The sequence below is a fragment of the Haliotis cracherodii genome, unplaced genomic scaffold (assembly GCF_022045235.1).
Source record: "Haliotis cracherodii isolate W230 unplaced genomic scaffold, xgHalCrac1.p SCAF_4, whole genome shotgun sequence".
In the NCBI taxonomy this organism is placed as follows: domain Eukaryota; kingdom Metazoa; phylum Mollusca; class Gastropoda; order Lepetellida; family Haliotidae; genus Haliotis; species Haliotis cracherodii.
The window spans coordinates 16,860,040-16,882,783 of NW_027266297.1; the positions used below are offsets into that span (position 1 = coordinate 16,860,040).

Sequence of the window (22,744 nt, forward strand, 5' to 3'; positions counted from 1 at the left end):
CACTTCTGTTGTAATGGTCGGATGACTGGTTGGCTGGTTGGCACATATATTGGGATGTGCTTTTGTGTTGGTTGTGTTGGGTTTTGATTATACCAGATTCTGATGGCTTGTGTGATTTTTTGCCTTTGGTGTCTTGGGTTTTGATGACTTGTGGCTTCAAGCCGCTTGGAACATTGTGTCTGGACTGAGAACCTGTTTCGATGTTTGAATATTTCTTCTTTGGACCAGTTGCTTTTTCAGATGTGATTTGTGGATTATGAGCAAGTTGTGTGTGGGGAATTGTAAGGAAGGTGATTCTCAGCTTATGGAACGCAGATATTCCATGGTGAAATGATTCTTGATTTTTGCATATGTAACCATGGTAACTTGCAATACTCTTGATCAGAGGGTATTCATCTTTGATGTTCAGTAATTATGGAACTACCAAATAACATGGCGGTGACATTTTATGGTGTTAGTTTAATAATCTGATATTTTCTGTTGAATGTGCTTGTTTGCCTTTGAATCTGAACTTGATATATATGATATTACCTATTCTTTCATGTTGCTATTCCTTTGAGATTTTGTGTATCTTTAGTTGGTCATAAATTGCCATTTGTAGCGTTTAAAGGAATAAGTTTGAAGGGGAATTATTGATTAGCTAGCTGTTGCGTGTTTCTGTGTATTTTCACTTGATGGAATCATGGTTTTAGAGTCAAGGAACAAATTGTTGTATAAAATCGATATTTTAAGAGGACTGTTTTATCAATCCAGTGTGGATTGTGGAAATTTTTAAATACAGTTCCTGGAGCTATAAACACTAGCCTCTTTTCACCAGTTGCAGGTTGGGCATCAGACAGTCAGATTGAACCTTTTCTTAATCACCCATGTCAGCTTCAGGCATATGTTTTATCTGAACTTTTGACATGACAAGATAACTCTGTCAATGTAGAAATTAATTGTTGATAATAAACAGAATCTGCAGCAGCGTTATCAGCAGACCTGCTCATCAGGTGTCCAAGTCAAATGCTCCTTCATCTCACTGAACCTCACCAGGCTCTCTTGCTTGGCATGATATTGGATACTGTGATAGTGTTGCAGTTGTTTTCAGTGGACTCAAGGCCATGTTCCAACTGGATATGGTCATTGCTGTGATGTTTCCTCTGTTCGCCTATTTCTTTCTGTGTATGCTTCGTTTATTACTAGTTAATGCTGTACACCATCATAGAATGCACATAGTTTAGGTGTACATGTCGAGCTGATAAGAATTAGTAGGCTGTTGACAAGATTTGTTCATCAGGGTTTTAATCAATATCAATCAAATATTCAACATGTTTTAGGTGTGGACAATGGCGTACCATTCTGTGGAATCTTGTTAGAAATATTTCCGGAACAAGTTCTTTGTTCCTACTTTTCCAGCTAAATAAATCGCTGTACATGTTCCAGTTAGGTACATCTGTTACCTTGTTTAAAGACTCCACCTTGTATGTGGTTCGTCCCACCTTTCCTGTTCATTGTATTTATGAAAGGCAAACCTGCATGTTGACAGCTTCCCTGGCGATCTGGTTTCAATGTTGTGCTTTACAGAGGACTGGGATTTGTTATGAAGTATACTGTTTTCCATGATGTTACAGCTGTATATTAAAAGATGTTTGAGCAGGTCATATTTCAAGGTCTTTGTGATGATTACTTGAGTATTGAGAGTATATTTCATTTTTAAAAAGTTGCTAAGAAAAGTTTCAAGTGTGCAGGTGATGTTTGAGGTATAAATGATGCTTTTCTTAGATGTATGATTATGAATATGACATGAGGTTTTTCAGAAGATATCTTGCAAGCTCAGTGATATATTAGGAGTTCAGTTTTTGAAAGTGTAAAATAAGGTCACGTAAAAAAATATGGTTATGGAATTGATTTTTCAAGATGATGTAGTAATTTCAAGCTGTGCATGTTACCATGTGGGGACGATACCCAGATTTTCAGCTGTAAAGGTGAATATCGTTGAAACACATTATACACTTTTTTGAGGCAGCGATTCCAAGAAGCACATTAAATACATGAAAGAGCCTGTGTTGAATAAGACATGCCATGGACATGGGGTCGGTTCAGGCCCAACCTGAAGCTGTGCTGTGGGGCCCAGACAGAAAGGTAGAAATATTCCCCTGTTTGTTCGCACTAGTCGATGGAGACGTTGCAAATATTTGTGGCAATCTCTTCCACTTGTCCCTGTTGACTAGTTGCTCAAAAGAATAATTGAAGCTTGTTTATTGTGTACGTTTGTATGTAGTTCAAGGCGAACCTTGGAGTGATCTTTAAATACCATACATACATGTGAATAGACATGGTTTTGTTATACCGCTGTCATTGCAATTTTTGTTTGCATATCTGTATTTTCACACTATGACTCAGGAGGTACTTATGCCTTGTTTAATTAATACTTTTTTGTCTCAGATGTTTGAGATGTGTTTAGGTCGTTTGCGCGTTGACACGTTTCCAAACAAAGGTGTTTTCTTTAAGAATAGTCAAACATCATTTGGTTTGAATTTTTTTAGGGGGAGGTTAAAAAACTACCAGCATCCTGTGGCTTCTTGTGTGAATGTTGGAATGGTAAAGATGGATTTTAGGGTTAGCGTGGAGATGTCCATGTTGTCATAATGAAGAGTTTGATGTGTCTTGGCAGTTATTAAAGTTATATATTTTTATGTTTCTTGTCTTTCAGATGGTATTTCGGTAAAATCAAGAGAGTGGAAGCCGAGAAGAAGTTATTATCGCCAGAAAATGAACACGGGGCATATTTAATTCGTGACAGTGAAAGTAGAAGAAACGACTATTCATTATCAGGTAAGAATGTTTGATGTTGTATTTAAAAAAAATGGGAGCATTCCTGCTAAGAATAGTTAATCATGTGTCACCAAATAGGCAATACGTTGCATCCAGTTTTCATCTCGGCCTGTATCAGCTCCGATAACGTATGGAGGTCCCTTGATATGGAGGTCAGTGGGTCGGTGACTTGTGAATGATGATTGAAAAACAAACGGGACTGTAGGTTGCAATCTGATTGGTTGAAAGAAAGGCTTGAGATGAAAGGTTAAAAGCGAGCAACATATGTAGAGCATAAACATGTGTAATTTCATTGTTGGTCGTTGATATTCACCGTGCAATTCCAGATACCATAAATCCGGATAAGTAGAGCATTCTGGATGTGAGACCATTTTATGTGGTTATTTGTTTTCAGTTTTCATAAAAGTCGTCAGGACAAGTGGGATTTGATGTAATTGCATTTATCTCTGTTGACCAGTGTTAGAAGTTAGCGCTAGTCCTATAGTACTTGCCAAACTGCCCAATAGTGAAGTTATTTTAAGGACTAGTAGGTGAATTGTTAAGGGTTTTGCTATATGTTATCATTATAAAGACTAGTGGACTAAAACAGTTATTTTCTATCGTTGTTGACCCTGGGCCAGAGCTAGGCTCATACTCTATTTGTGGACAAAACTGTGATCATATTATTAGACACATGAATATTTCATGTACTGTTTCCTAATAAGATAAACACACATCTGTGTGCATTGTTCAGTATTATGCCAACTTGTGGTTTGTTTATGAGAATGCGGTCCCACCACATACTGATGATGTTCGTAGCCTGCAGTTGAACATAGATCTATTCAGTGTGACAATCTCACTGGATGGTGTCAATATTTACTCTTCATGCAGACAGTGGAGTAGAAGTCGGTACTTTGCAGTAAACATGTCATCATACAAGACTGCGAGCTGTGTAGGAAGCTACTGGGATGGAAATAGACACAGCTTGATTATGGCAACAAATAGGCTTACATGTGACAGCTGTCTGCTTCAGTAGTAGCAACACGTTTATTGCACATCCTATACTTCAGCTTAAGCAGGAAGATTTCCAGTTATTTTTTGAAATACTTGAATCAAGCTTGCTAGGACCAATTAGCTTGAACATACCCCAGTGTTAGAAATTGGCACCAGTCCTGTAGTCCTTGCCAAACTGCCCAATAGTTAAGGTATCACAAAGACTAGTAGAAATTTGCCATTTTTAAGGGTTTTGCTATATGTTATCATTATAAGGACAAATGGACTAAAAATGTTAGTTTCTACCCCTCACACCCCATTTAAATTGATCCAGTATTGACATTTATGGTTTTATTTACTAAATTGAAGACAGAATGTTAGTAATTATTTTCATTTGCATCCTTAGAATTTCATTGGTATTGAATTTGTAGTTTTGTATGGAGATGCAGTAATGTATGATGTAGGCATGAAATGATAAATCAGTCGCCGGTGCATTGAGAGTTTTCATGTACTGATACGGTACATGATGCAAGATGATACTCTTGCTGAAATGAACTACATACTACATACATACTCCTTTAATGACCCCCAATGTTTTTGTCAATCAAGTATCGCAAAATGTGTTGTAATTAGTGTTTCAAGTTCACTACTTAAAACAGCCGCTTCAAACATGTGTCTACAGCTAGCTTTTCCTTTTGAACCAGCTCTGAAATATTTATTGTCATGATGTTTCCTTCAATTTGATGTAAATATATGCATCGCGAAACGCATCATATCGTGACGACCTGTGTATCGTGATATGTATCGCATTATGACCTTGCTGTATCAGTTCACCCCTAGTGTCATCGTATCATGTCCTATCGTGACAAACCAGTCCAGTGTAAATTTCTCAGCCTTTTGATGCTGCATAATTTTCTATTGGGTATTTGAGATTAAGATGTTTTGTTACATTTTGTATGCATTTTCTAAATTGTTTCTATGGAAATTGTTTACAACTGTTAGAGGCAGTAATAGGTCTTTTCAAAGAAAACTTTCCTTGTCTGTTCTTTCGGGGCAGTCGGGTAGCCTAGTGGTTAAAGCGTTCGCTCGTCACGCCCAAGACCTGGGTTCGATTCCCGACATGGGTACAATGTGTAAACCCATTTCTGGTGTCCCCCGCCGTGATATTGCTGGAATATTGCTAAAAACGGCGTAAAACCAAAACTCACTCACTCACTTGTCTGTTCTTTCAATGAGTTTTGTGTCACACTATGTAGTCATCATTACATCATTACATGACTAGGCCAGACCAGGATATTCAATATGAACATTTACCTGAATTAAAAATGTTAAACACAGGAAAGCAAGAAGGAAAGATGTGTTTAACAATTAGGAGATAAACATTAGTGTTGGGACGATACACTGATGCATTGGTGGATCGCGATATTTTACTTCCTGATATTCACAGTCGAACACTAAGTAAAAAAATATTGATTCATACCTTAAATGTTTACTTAAATGGCGGTTACACCAAGCACTAATTAGTAGTGAAAATTAGTGGTTAAAAAAAAGGAACTATTTTCATCCATTGGGCCATACTTCATACTGCCAACTGTTAAAAAGATGGCTTATGCACCACAGATAAGAGCACATGCAAGTATCATGATACATATTGGATTGTGAACAAGGTATCGTGATATGTATCGGATCGCACAGTTGATGTATCTTCCCAGCACTAATAAACATAGTGTTTTCAATATAGAGCTAGGTTACCTGTAGATTAAACCGCGCTAAATTGAATATGGAACTGAATGCGCAGCATGAGGTTTCAAATGTTAATTTTAGCGCGGTTATCTGTGATGTTATTATTCTTTCCTAATTAATTTACAAGAAATGACCTCCATATCATTTGGCGTTTATGGTGGTAAAAAGGGTGTGCACACCTCCATAAATGAAAGAAAAATATTGAAGCCAATTCTCAACAGTTCTGTTAATTCACAGGCAGTAAACTTTCGAGCAATCACATCTTGGGCACAATGGACCATATTGTTCATATGTTCAATAATCAGAGAAGCTTGTCAGGGGAACCACAACATTGTCAACAGAACTCGCATTGTTCTGAATCTGAAAAGTCCTGCTTGTTTCCCACAGCAGAGTTAATTGATAAAAATGGAAATGTTCACTGATTAAGGTTTTATGGCATGTGATTGAGCAGCAATCTGTTTGGGAAAGTTGCTGACAAGGTTATGTATACAGGCATCATGCAATCTCCAAATCCGTACTTCTGAACTTGAGAAACCTTTACAAACTACCGTAATAGGCTTTTGATTTGAGTGAGAAATGGTAAGGATGTAGATGATTGGAAGTTTACAAGTCTATTTTACTTGTTAATTCAGGTTTATGATATTAAATGACTTTGTCCGTGATGTATGCTCTGTGTTCAGCCAACGTGTCACATTTTTGGTTACTTGACCTATTTTTGGATTAGTTTGGGATGAGTGGTTTAGTCTAGCTGTAAAATCGTTTACTCATTTAGCATTAAGTACATTGATTGCCAAAATGTTAAGAATTACCTCCCTTCAATGTGCCAGGATCTGGTTATCATTTGTTTGAATCCTGTATCTGCAAGGATATAACAGTCTGCTATGTTTTGACCAGATTCCCAACCCTTGCTGCCTGAATGTTGCATTCTCCCTCCCAGGTTGTCTCCTGACCTATCATGTAAAATTACAGTGGACTGACATCACATACTGACTTAGGTGTTTCTAGCCTTTGTCACTCATTGTTGCCAGGGGACACTGTTGGCCCATTCGTCTCAGGGTTCCAATCCCAGTTCACCCCAAAATTGTTTTTGAGCTTGGCAGCACCGTACCCATCCTCGGGTATTTCAGCAAAGTGCTAAAGTTTAAGACCTGCATCTCTTGTGGCTTCACTCCCACATTAAGCTTGACATGCTGTGATATAACTGGAGTACTGTAACAGCATTATGCCCTACTCACTCACTGGTGTGATTTGCCAGAATAGGATATGCTGCAGTTTTATGATCAGTGTGTATACAAACGGGATAACTTCAAAATAGATTCAGTCTGTAACTTTCTGGAGGAGCACCCATTATCAGAGGCAGTAAGTCTCTGTGACATGATTCTGTTTCATTTTACATGTGACCTGGAGACATTGTTAAGTTAAGTTTAGAAAATATCATTTTTGTGCTTTTTGGAGAGAGAAACCCAACATTCAGCCTCGCTTGTCACCACCAATGGAGGAAAAAAAATGTCTTCATGACCTTACTCAGGAACTACATACCTCCACATCCTCAGGGTGAGATACATCTGTGGTGCTGCCATTTCACTCCACATGACAAGAGATTTATGAGATTTTGTTCAGTGTCTGCAGTTTCTTGTGGTTGAGGACACTGAGCCTCTTCAGCCTTGACCCTTTTGTGTTCACACTAGGTGGCAGAATCAACATAGACACTAAATTAACTTTTTTGGTTTGAAATTATTTATTTTTATTCTGCCATTGTCTTGGACCCAACCCAAACCATGTCGCTAGTCGATTATAGTAAATGTTGCTTCACAACTCTCATCAGTGATATCGTAGAATGATATTTCTAGTGTTTTGTTTATTTGTTGATACTTGACAAAGTTTTGAAATGTCTACTCAGTGAGTGTACCGTACATACCATGAGGGTCAGTGCCGTGCCCCCCCCAGCATCCATCAAGTATACCACTTAACAGGGTTCTGCATGCTGTGTCTTCCCGATACGATATGGCTGAAATATTACCGATGTGACGTAAAGCATAAACTCACTCACTCTGCATCCTGTGTACTAAAACTAAAAGATGGGTGGCATCCTCTGCCAGGACCGACCTTCCAAGCACTGCATACTAGACCATAGAACTTAGCAATTTAGTGAAACCCATTTGTGATTAACCATGCAATGAATTCCTCCAGACCAAACCAAGATTGGCCACACTATGGTGCAAGTGGAAATATTGTACAAAATTGAACAGTTAACTTCTGAACCATGGATTTTGACAGTTCCTTTTCCTAAGGACAAGCCTGCGTTTTTGTATTCCACACTCACGCTACATCCATGAGTCGTTCTAACCATGCTTCTGGGTGCTGGTGTTGTGAGCACAGCGAGAGCAAGGCTGAGTCTTCTCTACTCATGCAGTTATGTGTGTTGGATTTGCAGTGCTGAATATGTCCCAAGTACTCCATGTTTGTTATATGAGCCTATTAAACCAGGCATCTGATGGTCACGGTGCCTGCTGAGTAGGAAGTGTTTGAAGAAATACCAACGTGCTTGACACTGTGACCTGCCTGTGACCTGGTTGTTGCTCATGATATTGACCACTAGTTGTCTGGTCTAGACTTGATTACAGGTCAACATGATTCAGACTTCAATATTGCTGACTGACTCACAGTGTGATCTCAACCCTGCATTGTTTGCATCAAATGTCGCTGCATTCCCATACAGTGCATATACAATGGTAGATATTGATTTTCTTCTTCTATGCATTTCTGTGTAGAAAGAGAAGTATAAAAAAGCCTACCATATGTACATAGAGACAATGCCCTCATGACCAATACCACAGGTTTGAAAATAATAATCTGTTTGTTGGATGAAAAATCAATCTGAAATAAGGCCATGACCATGATCACGATGATGACAAATTAAAATGTTGAAGCTTTGGAATCTCTTTCTTTCTCTTTTGCAAGGTTTGTTTGATCAATCCTGTGTTATTATGTTTACTTTTAAATATTTCAACCTTGCCAAAGTTTGCAAAAAATAGGTGTAGGGCCTAGTTTCTTCTGCATTGTTGTAATATCCTAGCGAAGGGGACATCCTGGTATCTGACTTTTCTCAAATCAATCATGTCTAATCATTGAAGTTTGGTCAGCTGGGATATTAACATCTGCCATAAGAAAATATTGTACAAAAACTTATTAATGGTTCAGAATTATATCTGTAGTCATGTGTTTCATATGCTATCAGAGTAACTAACTTTATCTAAGGAAATATTACTGTAGGGCCCATATGCTTTGTTTGAAATTTAGGTTTGATTCTGAGATATTTAACCTGGGAAGATCCAGGTTAGAATAGGTCTTCAGCAACCATGTTTACCCTAAAAGGCGACTAACGGGAATGCGCGGTCAGTCTCGCTGACTTGGTTGATGCATGTCATCATATCCCAATTGTGTACATCGATGCGCATGAAGTCAATCACTGAATTGTCTGGCCCAGACTTGATTATTAACAGACCGCCGCCATATTGCTGGAATTTTGGAGTCCGGCGTTGATCAACAAACAACAAAACCAAAATCCTGAGATATTTGAATCTATGGGCCCCTAAACTTTTGACTTTAGAACATGACATGAATCTTTTGACTTTTTTATAATCTATTAAGTGTTTGATTGATTCTGGCATTCATACAACGAACTGATACATAATAAATATCATTGATACCTTTGTCTCTTTTCATGGTGCATGTACCTCATTTTGGAGGGTTTACTTGATGACCCGTGGAAGTTATTCTGTAGTACTATTTTTTTTTAAAGTTGATAAACTCACAAATACTTTTCATCATTTGAATTCTTTTCAGTTCGTGATGGTGACACAGTAAAGCACTACAGAATTCGTCAGCTGGATGAGGGTGGTTTCTTCATCGCTCGCCGTGTAACATTCAGATCTCTTTCGGAACTGGTCGACCATTACAGTTCTGATGCTGATGGCCTCTGTGTCAACCTTAGGAAACCATGCTCACAGGTAAAACATCGCATGATATAAGATACAAAATGAATATAATTTTCACTATTCTGCTCCCAGTCGTCTAAGGCGCCGTAATTCGCTTTGCTGAGTTGCGTCCCTTAGACATGCCAGAAACCCATGATTGTGGGTTCGAATCCCGGTTCGAATGATGTTTCTAGGTTTGACAGCACCATACCCATGCTTGTGGGTTTCACCGAAGTGGTAAACGTCTAAGACCTGCCTCATTTCAGGCTTTCCTCCCACATTAAGCTGACACGCCGTGATATGACTGGAATACTGTTAAAAGTGGCGCCAAACCCAACTCACTTACACTCACTATTCTGCTACATGATCTGCTACATACTAGCCATCTGCTAATGGTGAAAGTTGTAGACCACAAGGAAATGTTACCAATTTACTGGTCTCAGATTAGTGGACTTACCCAGCACAGGAACAGACCCGTGAAGATCCGGGGTAGAATAGGTCTTCAGCAACCCATGCTTGATGTAAAAGGTGACTTTTCTTGTTGTAAGAGGTGACTAATGGGATTGGGTGGTCAGGCTCGCTGACTTGGTTGATGCACATCATCGTATCCCAATTGTGTGGTTCGATGCTCATGATGTCAATCACTAGATTGTCTGGTTCAGACTCGATTATCTCCAGACAGCTGTCGTATTGCTGGAATATTGCTGAGTGCGGCGTTAAACATGAAACAAACAAAACCACAGAGGAACAGGTTTTTGCTTTCCATATTTAGGTGGGAGGAAGGAAATTTTCCTGCATGTACAATTGTACTGTTCCTGGGTACGTTATGTATATTAACAGCGTTGTCTGGCTTGGCGCCTGGATATTCAGTTTAGAGGAATGAGAAGAACCACATTTCTTTTTATGCCAAATTTCTGACGGGGTGCTTGCATGTTTTTGTTGCTGTTGTCAAACATATGGCTGTCCTAATGACATTTAGATTGATTTTAGGGTACATATATATCATTTATGAGGAAATGGCAGTTTAATCAATCACATTTCTTTCCCTTTTTGTTTTTGCTTAAGTATGCTTTGTGATTCACATAAGGAAGACATTTCTGGAGATCAGATTACTCATATATTTTGTCAGTGCTTGTTTATTCAATGATTGCTTCTAATTGTGGTATGTAGGCGTTATTTTCAAGTGCATCAATAGTTTCAGGTTTAAGCCAGGCTGCTATGGTATAATGATATTGCTTCCTTCAGTGCCATTGAGGAATAGGATCAACGTGACATGACAAAAATAGGACAGTATTTCAGTAGCATATCGCCAGATCTTGATCAGCAGTGCTCCTGTTTTAATTGCCTCAGGGTAGAGATGCACAGAAACTAAATGTTACACAGTTGTATTCAGTAACTTGCCATTGATAGAGGTAATTTGGTTGGTAGGGACTGTTGGAGTGAGTGAGCGAGTATGGTTTTACGCAGCTTTTGGCAATATTCCAGCAATATCACTGCGGGGGACACCAGAAATGGGCTTCACACATTGTACCCATGTCGGTAATTGAACATGGGTCTTCGGCGTGACGAACGAATGCTTTAACCACTAGGCTACCCGACCGCCCAGGGACTGTTGGAACATGCCGTCAGTTGTCAATACTGTATTTCCTCTAATAAGTGTTTCGGTATGTAGTCTTTGAACAACATACGTAGTGGTGCCTAATATTTCAACTATGGTGTTGCATAAGTAACAGTCACTAATAAATTGACATGCAATAGAATTTTATGTTCTTGCTACAGAATTTATTTCATGACGGAAAGCAAACATGAACATAGTACTTGTAATGTGAAATTGAAACAAAAGCTCTCTGTGTGGAGTGTTAACCTTAATAACTACAAGACTCAATGGTTATTGTGTTGTACATGACTTTGTCCGCAATGCTTATTGGAAGCAGTACCAATTAAATTCCCAACACTTATTAGAGGAAATAAGGTACATGATGGTGATATACAGGCAGATCACAGCCACCCACTGTACAGCACTGTACAGTACGTACAGTAGACAGGTCGGATATGTTCATCATGTACAAACTCTCGCCCATTGTTGCCTGCCATCTAGACATGCAGAACACTTGTCTACTCTTTGTTTGACAAGACGTAATCGGCTTTGGTACATGATAGCTAGACAGTGTGATTAATCATTGTTATGGCTGACAATTGACTGTAGACTCTGTATTTGTAATACAGTATTCATACATTAGAACTTACCTCTGAAATATATGTAGAACTATATCAATGAACTTTAATGTTAATTCAACATGATAGTTCTACCTAAATCATGTAATACTAGTTAGGTGCTTAAACACTGGCATGCTACAGGGATTTTCTCAGATTCTAAACCATTGCCCTTTTCGGGCAAATTTGGAAAAGAATAATAATTTTTTGAAATTGGGATTTCTTAAGAGTTATTTTACGAATTTCTGAGCTATTTTAACTTTGAATAAGGTAAAAATAAGGGTTAAAGCCTTTTCCTTTTTATTGTTCCTGTTTTTAGTTATATACAATTACCTGTACGAAGCCATAACATTAGTTGTAACTCTATCAACATGAATTGGCGTATTTATATTTCCCTTTGGGGAATTTTTCTGACATATGCTCCAGACTTGGAACTGAATATTGGCCTCAGAACAGGTCTAGATACCCCCCTGAGCTTGCTCCAGACTTGGAACTGAATATTGGCCTCAGAGCAGGTCTAGATAACCCCCTGAGCTTGCTCCAGACTTGGAACTGAATATTGGCCTCAGAGCAGGTCTAGATACCCCCCTGAGCTTGCTCCAGACTTGGAACTGAATATTGGCCTCAGAACAGGTCTAGATACCCCCCTGAGCTTGCTCCAGACTTGGGACTGAATATTGGCCTCAGAGCAGGTCTAGATACCCCCCTGAGCTTGCTCCAGACTTGGGACTGAATATTGGCCTCAGAACAGGTTTAGATACCCCCCTGAGCTTGCTCCAGACTTGGGACTGAATATTGGCCTCAGAACAGGTTTAGATACCCCCCTGAGCTTGCTCCAGACTTGGGACTGAATATTGGCCTCAGAACAGGTTTAGATACCCCCCTGAGCCTGTTCCAGACTTGGGACTGAATATTGGCCTCAGAACAGGTTTAGATACCCCCCTGAGCTTGCTCCAGACTTGGGACCGAATATTGGCCTCAGAACAGGTCTAGATACCCCCCTGAGCCTGCTCCAGACTTGGGACTGAATATTGGCCTCGGAGCAGGTCTAGATAACCCCCTGAGCCTGTTCCAGACTTGGGACTGAATATTGGCCTCAGAGCAGGTCTAGATACCCCCCTGAGCCTGCTCCAGACTTGGGACTGAATATTGGCCTCAGAGCAGGTCTAGATAACCCCCTGAGCCTGTTCCAGACTTGGGACTGAATATTGGCCTCGGAGCAGGTCTAGATGACCCCCTGGGCACACACCAGAATGTGTAAAGAAGTGAGGTTTGAATCTTGGCAGGCATATTTGGTTTACAAGCCCACCAGAATATGTATGTATGTGGATCCAATTTGTGACATTTAGTTGACTTCATGAAGTAATACAGCAATGTCAACATTCATAGGGGACCTAATTTACTTCCACAACTGCTGAAACATCTGTTCTAAATTGAAATTTTGTAGTATTTCTTTCTCATTGTATAATCTCGTTTTGATGCTGAGAAGATGCAGTGTTTGACAAGGAAAGTATTTGTATTCTTCTGATTAGTCCCAAGAGCTTCGGGTTTCAAATCCCATATGAAGACTCCTTTGATCTAATATGGTTGTGGCAAACACTTACATTAAGAGAAATAGCATCATGTACCCCAAGTATTCCTTGTAACTGCTGCTTTGAGGAATTTATGTTTGTCTTGTTCAGAGCGGGTCTTACTTGACAAGACTTACTCAAGTCGCTGACTGCATTATGACAAAGGAATCCTTGAGACATGATTCTTACAGTGACCATCATAAGTAGACATCATCCCCGGCATCATCTGTGTAGTTGTAGCATGTACAGTAAACTCTCTCAGCAGGATGTCCTTGCCAGCTTAACTTGCAAGCACTTTGTTTCTGACAAGCTGGCTATTACTTGCCTTTGATTAAAAACTGTTGTTTTGTCCTGATCTTTTAGAACATCATGGCCACAAGGAATTGGGAAATATACTTATTTTTGTGTTGTTTTATAAGGATGAGAGGGTAATCAAATAAGTAACGTTAACTTATCCTATGGAAGACTTTGGCTTGAGGATGCAAAATATTCTTTCACCATGATATATTCACAGCAATATTACATTGTTTAACTCACACATTGTACAAGGGCCTTGCACGCACTCCTGTTGTCCAGACAGGATCATTTACAGACCGCCGTCATATAGCTGGAATATTGCTGAGTGCAGTGTTGAGAAAAAACACACCAAAACACTCATGTTGTAACTTGTGCAAGGGTACTTCACTCACTCAATCTACCCACTCACCCGCTCATTCACACATTGCACAAGGGCACGTGACTCACACAGATTGCACAAGGGCACGTGACTCACACAGATTGTACAAGGGCACGTGACTCACACAGATTGTACAAGGGCACATGACTCACACAGATTGCACAAGGGCATGTGACTCACACAGATTGTACTAAGGCACATGACTCTCACAGATTGCACAAGGGCATGTGACTCACACAGATTGTACTAAGGCACATGACTCTCACAGATTGCACAAGGGCACATGACTCACACAGATTGTACTAGGGCATGTGAAACAGATTGCACAAGGGCATGTGACTCACGCAGATTGTACAAGGGCACGTGACTCACACAGATTGTACAAGGGCACATGACTCACACAGATTGCACAAGGGCACATGACTCACACAGATTGTACAAGGGCACATGACTCACACAGATTGCACAAGGGCACGTGACTCACACAGATTGTACAAGGGCACATGACTCACACAGATTGTACAAGGGCACATGACTCACACAGATTGCACAAGGGCACGTGACTCACACAGATTGTACAAGGGCACATGACTCACACAGATTGCACAAGGGCATGTGACTCACACAGATTGTACTAAGGCACATGACTCTCACAGATTGCACAAGGGCACATGACTCACACAGATTGTACTAGGGCATGTGAAACAGATTGCACAAGGGCATGTGACTCACGCAGATTGCACTAGGGCACATGACTCACACAGATTGCACAAGGGCATGTGACTCACACAGATTGCGCAAGGGCACATGACTCACACAGATTGTACTAGGGCATGTGACTCACACAGATTGTGCAAGGGCACATGACTCACACAGATTGTACTAGTGCACATGACTCACACAGATTGCACAAGGCCATGTGACTCATGTAGATTGTACAAGGGCACACGACACAGATTGTACAAGGCCACGTGACTCACACAGATTGTACAAGGGCATGTGACACAGATTGTACAAGGGCATGTGACACAGATTGTACAAGGGCACATGACTCACTCAGATTGTACAAGGGCATGTGACACAGATTGTACAAGGGCATGTGACACAGATTGTACAAGGGCATGTGACACAGATTGTACAAGGGCACATGACTCACTCAGATTGTACAAGGGCATGTGACACAGATTGTACAAGGGCATGTGACACAGATTGTACAAGGGCATGTGACACAGATTGTACAAGGGCACATGACTCACTCAGATTGTACAAGGGCATGTGACACAGATTGTACAAGGGCACACGACACAGATTGTACAAGGCCACGTGACTCATGCAGATTGTACAAGGGCATGTGACACAGATTGTACAAGGGCACATGACTCACTCAGATTGTACAAGGGCATGTGACACAGATTGTACAAGGGCATGTGACACAGATTGTACAAGGGCACATGACTCACTCAGATTGTACAAGGGCATGTGACACAGATTGTACAAGGGCACATGACTCACTCAGATTGTACAAGGGCACACGACACAGATTGTACAAGGCCACGTGACTCACGCAGATTGTACAAGGGCATGTGACACAGATTGTACAAGGCCACGTGACTCACGCAGATTGTACAAGGGCATGTGACACAGATTGTACAAGGCCACGTGACTCACACAGACTGCACTTCTTTCTCACAGTATCTATCAATAAACACCTGCGATTAACAAGGAAGCAGACCAGGATATGGGATTTATAATTCTGCAACTTGACAAAGGGACTTGGCTCAGATATCTTTAAGCAGCATTTTAAAAGCGTCAGTGTCATTGAACACCTTTCAACTTTTTTTTTCTCTCAACATGACATTTCAGTACAGGTGCTAGTAACTGTCACGCAATGGCTCACATGTCTGATTGGCTCCGACACACAGTATCTGTGCAAACCTTTGGTTTTTGCCATAAATTCATGAAAAAATCTCCTCCAACTTTGCCATTTTCCAAGCAAACTGTCTACTGCGTGCAACACGGCAAAGATAGTTGCTGAGTATGAATGCAAGGCAACTAGTTTGTGGTCCTCCCATCTGAAAAGGCTAAGGTCGGCTTGACCCCCCATCCTGCATCATGTACATGGATGTGTTTTAATGGGTATTAGTGTCAGACAGTGACAGTGTGCAAGTGACGTTGCATTGATAAGCAATTGTGCACAAGCCTTCACGAAAGATCAGTCCATTTGGGGATTTGCCAGGTTTGCCATAATTCAGTGTGGAGAAAATCAATAGCATGACACTTGGTGTTGGCATCGAAGACGTGATATTTGTAACTTGGGCGTTTTAGAAGGGATTGGAGCTTGCAAGAGATTTACTGTTAGGTTTTATTGATTTGCATTGTGTCTCAGCCTGAAGTAAATCATTTATTGATAGTTTAATTCAGAAAAAGAAATAAGCGATAACACTCGTAAATATTAATCTATTTCCTGTGAGAAATGTTAATCTGTTAATCTGATGGTACCTTTTGAATTCCAGGACAGATTGTAAAACTAAAAGAATTCCGGATAAACTAATCATGGTTACAATCGTTCACCATTGCATCCTGCTCCAATGATCTCTCTGCTCCACCCCTGAACCAACTTCCTACGCTGATCTGAAACTAATTTTTGTAAGCACTCTCTACTAAGACCGAAAATTTACATGACAGCCCATATTTTCTTTTGTACGTTACGCATTTTGTTTATAGTAAACGGCAGTGCAGAAGGGGTATTAAAGTGCACAGTAATTAAGTGTAAGTTTCATTGACGTTTGACCTAAGTTTGTTCATTACCACTCCTTCTCTGAAAACAAATTTGATTCGTGTCTGGTTTTTTTAAGCACCCCTCTTTGTCAATTTTCTAAGCACCTGTGCCGCTTATTACGAAGAATGTGGTATGTATTAACCTTCCTGGAAACATAAGTAGACGCTGGCAACAGTGACAGTGTTTAAAAGTAAGCATGAATGCCAATGAATGTCATGACCTCGGTGTTAAAAGTTACAGAAAAAGTAAATTCAAATATTAAAATAAACATGATAAAGGACATCAGGACCCCCTTAATTTCAAACAAAAGAGTAATCAATTGGGTTTTTGGACTGGCTTCGCTGTGCAGAGTTGCATTCCTATATGGGTACTCCGGAAACCTAAGGTTTGGGGTTTGGATCGTGGTTTGTTCTGATTATGTTTCTAGGTCTGTCAGCACCATTGTGCCTGAGTTGGTTGGCTTAACAAGTGTGCAAACGTCTGGCCTGCATCACTTCCAACTTTCCTCACACATGAAGCTGATGCAGTGATATAGCTGGAATACTGTTCAAAGTGGGTTTAAACCCAACTCACTCACTCGGGACCATAAAATTATTCCTTTGAGGCCAAATTGCATTATCCCTTCATCCACCTGGTATGTTTGCTACATGACAAATCATAGATCATGTGAAATTTGCATCATGGAAACGACCCTCCATTTCAACAACTTGTCTTTCTTGGTTGAGAAAACCCCACATTCATTGGGTCAAATACTGTAGATCTATACAGCTACCTTACCTACAATGGTTTCTCTTCAATTGCGGTCACCTTAACAGCTTATAGAACTATACAAAGGCTAATAATAAGAAACACGGTTATCCATCAGAGCAATGATTTGCTTGCCCGAAGTCATGTTCTAAATACATACATACACTTGAGTTCATTATAGCCCCATAGCCCCAGACCAGCCATAATAGTTGTTATTCATGGCTTCATGATTTCCATATGTGATTGATCTTCCTCAGAGCAAATACTTCGCCAGGATTCATTCAATGCATTTCTCTCAGGGCAGGGATATTATATTCACTCCAAGTCTTCAGTCTTCAAGTGGAAATTAGGCATGGGTGAAATCGATTACCCTGTGTGTATTTTAGCCGTGAAGGAGTGAGTCACTGTTGTAAATAATGCAACACGTAACGATGGCCCGTAGCATGGGGTGTTGCCGACATTAAGTGTGGATAGTGCCATCGCTTGTTGCGCCACCTGCTGGGTAGTGCATTAATTATTCCCAATAAAACATGGAAATGTTTGATTTATTCTCTAAATATTGGTTAGGTGATGTTCTTGCATTTTGCCTTTTGGATTTATGATTTTAATTGATATGTCAATATATTTTGAGAATTGTACAATGTTGGGTGAAAGGGATTTGGGTTGATGTTATGTACTAGTTCATAGTTATGGATCATTTCTCGAAGTATCTAGAACTATATTCACTTGCTCGCTCAAACCCACTCCCTCACAAGGGCACTCACTCACTTGCACGAACACAGACACATGCGAGCGCACACAGACACTATCTGTGGTAAACTTCTCCTTTCCTGTAAGTAAATGGATGTTTTTCCCATCAGTGCAGGACAGTTACAGAAGTGGCTCACGCTGAATCAATACACAGCTGTAATTAACATTCTATGCACAGGGATGTGATGGTGGGATATGATATAAATGGCAGATCAAGGAAGCTTCTGTCTGGAGTTCTGTTTTATGTCACTAGTTAGTTTATTTCTATCATCAGCAAGGAGAAACTTTGTAGTCACTGATGTTGGAAGGAACAGTTATGATCAGATGTTTTGTTGTGCGTTATTTGCTGTGGTGGTATTCTGTTTGAGTGTTTTAAGTGATAAATATAATGTTTAATTGTATTCAAATGTTTGTAATAAATTAACATTATTTATTATTGTATGTTATAAGACATATATTTGCGTGAAATGTTTTGTTTGTTTGTTGTTAAAAGCCACACTCAGCAATATTCCAGCTTTATAACAGCGGTCTGTAAATAATCTAGTCTGGAACAGACAATCCAGTGATTGACATGAGCATCGATCCACACATTTGGGATATGATGACATGCAAGTCAGTGAGCCTGACCACCCGATGCCGTTAGTCGCCTCTTACAACAAGCATAGTCGCCTTTTACGGCAAGCATGGGTTGCTGAAGACCTATTCTACCCCGGATCTGCTTTAAATGAAGTAACCAGTTAGGTGACATTGATGCAGATGATATAATGTAAGTCTGTACATGTTTTGAGGAAGTTTTTGTCACATAGGAAAAAAGTGAGCTCTATCATCATAGTCATTTAGAGACTAGAGAACCCCATGTGTGTTCAGTGTATTTGACTTGGAACACCAAGAATAGCTGTTGTGTGGCATGGATGATGAGTCACTGGTGTCATGTTTCTGTGGTAGCAGTGAGTAAATAAAGAAACATTTCAACCCTTCAACATTTATAAGTTAATTATCCATTTTGTGCTCATCGTGTACAGTGTTGACATAATAAATAAAATATTATCAAAAATAAATTAATTTAAATTTGGTTTGAAGGGTTTACTTTGATGTTTTGGCATAAAGCTGCAATGGCCTTGACATACTGAACGTGGAAATTAATGAGCAGATCTTAGGCAAACTTTTTATATCCTCGCTTTGATTCAGCTGTAAAAACCTAGGGGAATGCATCCAAGTACATTTTAATGGGAGGCCTGCACCAAGCTACAATAGTTCTTGCAATCCTCGTCAAATTACTTTCTACTTGACGTCCCGTCATCCGCTGACACTCGACCTGGCAAGTGCTTGTTTAGGGCACTTGCTACTGGTGTCACAAAAACCAGGAAGTCACTTAATGATTTCTTCTGAAATGACTGCTAGGGGCTCTGTTGTCAGTGCTTTGAAAAAAATGTAATCATAAAAGCTTTTGCCATTAATGAGACGTCTCTTTTGATTTTGTCAATTATTTTGAAAGTTTCAAAATGAGTGATATTTTGTAAATAATTCAATATTCAACACACATTCTGGAAGTCCATACTTTGAGACAAGAGTGGTTGTAACAGTAGATGAAAACAGTGGAATGCATGCAAGAGTTTTTTTCTGAAGGACTTGTATTGACTTTTAATTTGTTTGTATAAAGATGTTGCTATATGCATATTATCAGAAAATGTCTCACTTTTCCAAGATGAAATAGGTACTGTAATTGAAATATTAGGGACTTTGCTGAAAATGAAAAATAGTTTTTGTTTCAAAATACTGATTCTGAATTTGCCATTATATTGCCTGAAAGGTTGACACTAAATCAGAAAGTAATAATAATAAAATAAAAGCAAAAAGTACTGATCACTAACCATGTAACATGTTTTTTGTGGTAAAAATGATTTTGATAGTGATCGTCAGATTTTACAGTACTTAAAGATTTGGTCCCCCTTGTAGATCCGGGTCAGATTGGTCTTCAGCAACCCATGCTTGTTGCAAGAGGTGGCTAACAGGATCAGGTGGTCAAGCATGCTTGGTTGATGCATGACAATTGTCACCATATCCCAATTGCTTAGATGAATGCTCATGATGTCAATCACTGGATTGTCTGGTCAAGACTCGATTATTTACTGACTGGGGTCATATACCTAGTATGTTGCTAAGTGTGGCATGATTGCATCTGAATGATTGGAGGAGTTTGTTTGCTGTTGTGTTTGGATGAAGCTGATGGATGGACATCACTTGTATTCTGGAGGTGTAAATCAGTGATTGAAGTCCTAGTTTGAATAATACAGGCCTTGTCTCAACACAGCTGATTGTCGTGATAAAGCATCAAGCACATACGCTTGTGAAAGTTAGAAACACCCAACTGGTTGTCATAATAGCTTCAAGCTGCAAGCCACCAGTGAAAGTAAGAAGAGCTCAGAGAAAAAAACAATTGAGGGAAACTGCCTTTATGCAACGCACGCTTCTTGAATCGTAAGATTTAAAAATGGAAATGCGTTTTTGCCTATTTGTTGGAGGATGAGATCCTGGATTAGCTATGAGCCAGCCATCTGCTTGGGTGCGGTATGTTTCTCGGGGAACAACTCAAGATTTTCAAATGCCTTCCATGTTTCACAGATGTGACCTTTGAAAATCGTAACAAAACTAATGGAAAAGAGGGAAGAAAATGTGAAGTTTATTTCAACTTTTAAACCTGTTAATGATTCATAGACTTTCTGAAGTCTTTAGAGATTAGGGCAAAAGGCAGAATTTTTGCAGTATTCAAATTTGAATTACATTTGCTCTAATTGACATAACATGATCTCAGTGAGCAACTGGTATAAATGTCAATGTTAGGATAGACTAGAAACTTCATTGCCAATGTGGGGGCACGGGTGGCCCAGTTGTCTAAGGCGATTCGCTGTGCAGAGTTGCGTCCCTTGGGCACACCAGAAACCTATGATTGTGGGTTCGAATCCCGGTTCTCCCAATTATGTTTCTAGGTTTGTCAGCACCATACCCGTGCTCTTGGGTTTCACCGAAGTGGTAAACATCTGAAACTTGCATCACTTCAGGCTTTCCTCCCACATTAAGCTGACACGCTGCAATATAACTGGAATACTGTTAAAAGCGACGTCAAACCCAACTCACTCACTCACTCACTCATTGCCAATGTCAGTAAAACATTCTTGTATGCCAACATTTTATTTTCTGCCTTGAAACTTGGAAGCACAGTCACTGAGTGACGCTTCTGTTTCTCTGTTCCTTGGGTTCAATGTTAATACATGCACCATGCCCATTGCCCACACTAAGTTTTCAAACAACATTGCCTGAGGGCCTTTTGCTTGTGTTAGTTCGGACATGATAGTTTATTGTATATTTATTATTAATGCAGAAATGAGATTGAGATGGCCCCCACGAGGCCACAGGTTTGACAGAGATGGTTGCACACTTGAATAGTTCCATCAGCCCAGCTGGAAGTGCCAGAGTTTAATGTGGGCGATGTTCAGCGGTGAAACATTGCAGTCTACACCAACCTTACTCAACATCTTGGTGTCATCAGTGCATATTGAATTACACTCGCACTCACTGGTGTCAAGAACCACGGTCCTGTAGGATAAACTTTGCCTTGGTTACACTTTAATTAAGGAGAAATCCGGTTTTCTCTAATGATTTGGCGATTGTTTTTTGGTCCTTTTTCTTCCTTTTCTCCCTTCATGTGTCTGCATGGGGTACAGTTTGCTCAGTCATCTCAGGTGCTGCAATTCGCTGCGCAGAGTGCATCCCTCAGGCATTCAAGATGGCTGTAGGGTCAAATCACAATTCGCCCTGATTGTTTCTTGGTTTTTCAGCACCATACCTGTGCTCGTAGATTTGACCAAAGTGGGAAATGCAGAGATCTGCATCACTTCATGCCTTCCCCCATGCCGGGATATAACTGAAATCCTTTTCAAAGAGTCAATAAACAAAACTAACTCACTCACTCACTCACTCACTCAGCAGAAATGTATTTTGTAGGTTGTCTTCATGTGTTGGTTAATGTCAAAACCACCCAACAGTGTTATGCATTTACAATGCTCAGATGATAAATTATATTTTTATTGGTTTTGGTTGATTTTGTTCTATTCTTACGATGTTGGTGGTTGAAAAACATCTATAACTGAATTTAGGCCCTTCAATAGCACTCATGAGGCACATGAATATTGCCATTTTCCAGCCTTGATGACTGCACAAACAGATATGTCATACCAAAGGGCTGTAACTCATGGGTCTACATCACTTCAAACTTTGTTGTAAACATTTCACTATGTATTTCGTATTTCAGTGGATCCGTAAACCAAAAACATTATTGTCGCCTTACATTCTTGGAGACAGAAGTAAGCTTTATGGGGTGGTCATGAAAAACAAGACATTGACTTTAATTGCTGTTGTCAGCACAATCATTGTAAGCAATTACATAGTTGTAGCAGAGTAGGACAGTTTGACCTTTATCTGAATCAGGCTTGTTTGACAG

At 39.9% G+C, this 22,744-nt stretch overlaps 1 protein-coding gene across 1 annotated transcript in view; it reads left to right on the plus strand.

Moving 5' to 3' along the window:
• LOC139478230 (tyrosine-protein kinase Src42A-like) overlaps positions 1-22,744 on the plus strand; it is a 45,155-nt gene that overhangs the window by 11,176 nt on the left and 11,235 nt on the right. Inside the window, exons 2-3 of the mRNA XM_071260634.1 lie at positions 2,696-2,817; positions 9,379-9,542. Coding sequence (XP_071116735.1) covers positions 2,696-2,817; positions 9,379-9,542 — 286 coding nt within the window. The remainder of the gene's footprint in view (positions 1-2,695; positions 2,818-9,378; positions 9,543-22,744) is intronic.